We start from the raw sequence: 3,905 nt of genomic DNA on the forward strand, positions 1-3,905 counted from the left end.
CTAAAACTGACTATCCTTGAGTTTTTGTTTCTTTGTTTGTTTTAATGTGGCTGACTTATTTCTCATTTTACAAGACGCAAATCGATTCAAGCCCCTCAGGAAGTACATATACAACTATGAGGCTGAGAGTTCCAGTGGAGTCCCCAGGACTGACTCGAGGAGCATCATCAGGATTAACTGCAAGGTATGAGGGGAGATGAGGGCCCCCGGAGGGCCTGGAGACCACGGCTGAACACACCCAACTCATGCCAGGACAGTTGCAATCTCAAGGTGTTAGGAAGATACTTTGCTAAAGAGTCATCTGCCACAGACAATTTTGCCAACCAGATTTATTTTCTCATCATCTTTCAGGATATAATTGGAATATGTGATCTAGAATATCGGCACTGCCGGACAGTAGATTTAATATGATGAGAGAAGTCCAGTGGGTGAGCCAAGGGAGGTGGGCTCTCAGGAAAGAATTCTGGAATGCAATTGTTTTGTTTTTTTAAATTATTTGTGTTAATTAGTTTAAAGTATACAGTACATTGGTTAGACATCCATACAGTTCATAAAACGATCCTCTCCATGGCTCCCTCCCTCCCCTGGCCCTCCACTTGGCCATCATACTAATGCTAATTGCATTCCCAATGTGGTGCTCCCCATCCCTGTGACCATTTATCAACTACTAATTTGTACTTCTTTAACCTTTCACCCCATTCTCCCAGCCCCCCAACCACCCTCTCCTCTGTCCATCACTAAAGAATGCAGTTTTTATCATCTAAGTCAAATAGAATCGGTTAGTAAAAACAAATGGGAAAAAAAGAAAAATGGAAACATGTAGTTTGTTTTCAAATAAAATTTTTCTTATTGACACTGGTTGTTTTCATGGTCATGTTCCTATGGAACAGATCTAAGGGTCACGAATGGGGTTCGTGTGGGGAAATCAGGCCGAGAATCTACCCTCTCCCTTCTAGGGCCCCATCGTCTGTGTGGTCACGTGAGGCCACATGAGGCTATTTAAATTGAATAAAAGTGAAAATTCCATTTCTTAGTCATACTAGCCACGTTTCAAGTGCCCAATAGCCACCCATGGCTAGTGGCTCCCATATTAGATAGTGCAAATATAGACTCTTTCCATCATTGCAGAAAGTTCTTTGAACAGTTCTGGATAACAACTAGGGATCTGTTTAAACTCCAGCTCTATGCAAAGGTTTGAATGCTCCCTCATAGACACAAACGGTTTGGGTTATTTGGATTTTTTTTGCGGTGACCTTAAGGAAACATTTGCTGTTGAAACAAATGACAGCCCTCTTCCTGCTTCCTGTTTTTCTTCTTAAACTCTCACTCCTAAGCTGTTTCTTCTAACAAGTGGTACCTCTTCATCACTAAAGTGTGTAGATTTAGAACCAATAAAAAGGCATCCCCCTTTACATGTATAAAAACAAGCTTAAGAAACTTGAGACTTAAGAAACTTTAAAGAGATAAAAAAAAAAAAATAGGACCAAGTAGAGGTTGACTCGTGGAGAACTCACGAGGCCTGTTGTGGACACAGGTGGTGTTGCAGAGCAAACGTCGTCTGTCCAACAGCATTTTACCTGGCGCCCTGATGGAGAGCAAGCCCCTGGCCGTGGGGGCAGGCCGGGTGCCTCAAGTTCTGGATGGAGAGTTTTAATATGCTGCTGCCCTGTGTTCTCAGGTCGAGCTGGAGGTCCCCCAACGCTGCAGCTTCATCCTGAAGACGAGCCAGTGCACACTGAAAGAGGTGAATGGCTTCAACCCCAAGGGCAAGCCCTTGATGAAGAAGACCACGAACTCTGAGGAGTTTGCCGCAGCCATGTCCAAGTAAGGCACGGGCCTGTGCATGTAATTTCTGAGCTTTGGGTGTCGCTGGACATGTCATGCAGGTGTATGGGTGTGTGTGTGTCCACTGAGGTCTGAACGTGTGTGTTCATATTAGACACGTGCGTGAGTATAAGTATTTGGATTCTTCATTCACCATTGATTGAGGAACCGCTTACTGTTTGCACAGCAATCAAAAGGAGGGAAGCATTATGTGCCCTCCCAGGGGATGCTCCTCTCATTACCATTGCAGTGTGTTTCTAAAAGATCTGCTTTCAACTCTGGAGGACAATAAAGCTGAGACAGTTTCTTTAAACACATGAATTCTTGTTTAAAGAATGAAGCGAGAGTGGGTGCCCCCTGGTCTTCAGGGAGTGTCCCAGCAGGACTCCTTGCCGTGGCTGGCACTCAGGAGTGCAGAGTCCTGGTTAGCAAGGGGTGGGTTAGGGGGCAAGGCCCGGCCTCAGAGAGTCCAGGGAAAGCCCAGGCCTGAACCCCTTCTCACAGGCCGGCACTCTGCCAGCGCACGCTGACCAGGCCGGTCTCATGGTTGACAGCTGGCTTCCCTGCTGACTGATCAGTATCCATGTTGTACCAGTTGCTAAATATTTTGAACGTCATTCCTGCCTCGTCTCTGAGTCACAGTTCGTCATGTCCCAAGAGCGTGTAAACATAGGCCGTCATAGATTTGTGCATGTGGTAGCTTTGGAAACTCATTCGATTTGTTGAACCTTAGACCCGGAAGCCAGTCCTTTCTCAGCAGAGTAAGCTCGACGCTCCTGTCTCTCGCCGATACACCTGATTTTGTCTGGGACTTAGATGTGCATGAGGGAGTGGGGTACAGTGGCAGAATGGAGCGAGTAGTAGCACCTTTTTTGGTCCTTAACCTCCTCCAAACCACAGGGACTCCAGCTCTCGACCACCTCAAGGCTTTCCAAGTCTGCATCACAGTGTCTGGAACTTTCCGAGAGTGCAGAGCCGTGGGATACATGCTTGGCCTCTTTTTCTTCCTTATGACTTAACTAGAGCAGGTGCAGCCAGGCCCTTCGAAACCCCCAAAAGAAAGCTCCTAAAGGAAGGTCCCTAAGATCAAAGTTGACCCAGGCTTCAGACATGGCCTGAGACCATATCAAAGAGTGAGTATCCAATAAATGTATGAAAAGCAGCTCAAATTCACTAGCAGTCAGGAAATGCAATTAATGTAGCAAGATATTTATCACCTTACACCCATAGGACTGCAAAAATTTAAAACAGCTATAACACCTGTTGCTGGCAGGTCTACAAGGGGAAAGTGTACTCTCATTGCTGCTAGAAATGAGAGCCATTAGTCGATATCTATTATAATTAAAAATACTATAGCCTTTGGCACAGCAATTTCAAACTTTGGGACTCTAGCCCATGAAAAGAAAAGCAGCAATGTGTGAAGATGTAGGCATAAAGATATTTATTTCAGTGTCGTTCATGGGGCCGAAAGAAAAAGAAATCCGGAAAGAGAGAAAGTGAATGCCATTAAATAGAGGAATGTCTGTATAAATTATAGGTAAACGGAATTCAGTGTTTTGGAGCTTTTCAGAAAGAATCTGTTAGAGCGCCACCAAATGACTCAGGAGAATTTTTGTGGTGTATAGTTGAGAAAAGCGAGAATAAGAAAAGTGTGTGTAATGCAATGCCATTTGTGTAAAACCAGCAACGACAAAATCTTTAGATTTTTTACACCCGCACACATAGGATCGTCTGAGTGTGGAAATACATGGAAACCCCAGTAGGTAGTTCCGTGGAGAGAGTATTGCAGCAGAGAGGGAGGGGACATGTGACCCAGCGACAAAGGAAAAGAATTAAAGGGTGCCGAACACAAACACATACTTGTATGCTTTGTTTTGAAAATGTATGTGCATAGATATATTAATAAAAGATGTAAAAAGAAAAACAATAAGTAAAAAGCAGGTTGCAGAGCCACCCAGCGTCTGTCCAACAGGCCCGGAACGGAGAAGCAACACTCCCATGAGCACTCTCCCTCTCTCTCCCTGGGGCAGGCACGAGCTCCGGCTGGCGGTTCCTGACGGGAGACCCATTTTGCTTCACCC

The 3,905-nt window shown here is 45.1% G+C and overlaps 1 protein-coding gene across 1 annotated transcript in view; it reads left to right on the top strand.

Moving 5' to 3' along the window:
* Positions 1-3,905, top strand: part of APOB (apolipoprotein B) — a 72,783-nt gene that overhangs the window by 31,376 nt on the left and 37,502 nt on the right. Inside the window, 1 exon segment of the mRNA XM_011356625.2 lies at positions 1,679-1,824. Within this exon segment, the coding sequence (XP_011354927.1) occupies positions 1,679-1,824 (146 nt within the window).

The sequence above is a fragment of the Pteropus vampyrus genome, unplaced genomic scaffold, assembly GCF_000151845.1.
Source record: "Pteropus vampyrus isolate Shadow unplaced genomic scaffold, Pvam_2.0 Scaffold28, whole genome shotgun sequence".
NCBI classification, from domain to species: Eukaryota; Metazoa; Chordata; class Mammalia; order Chiroptera; family Pteropodidae; genus Pteropus; species Pteropus vampyrus.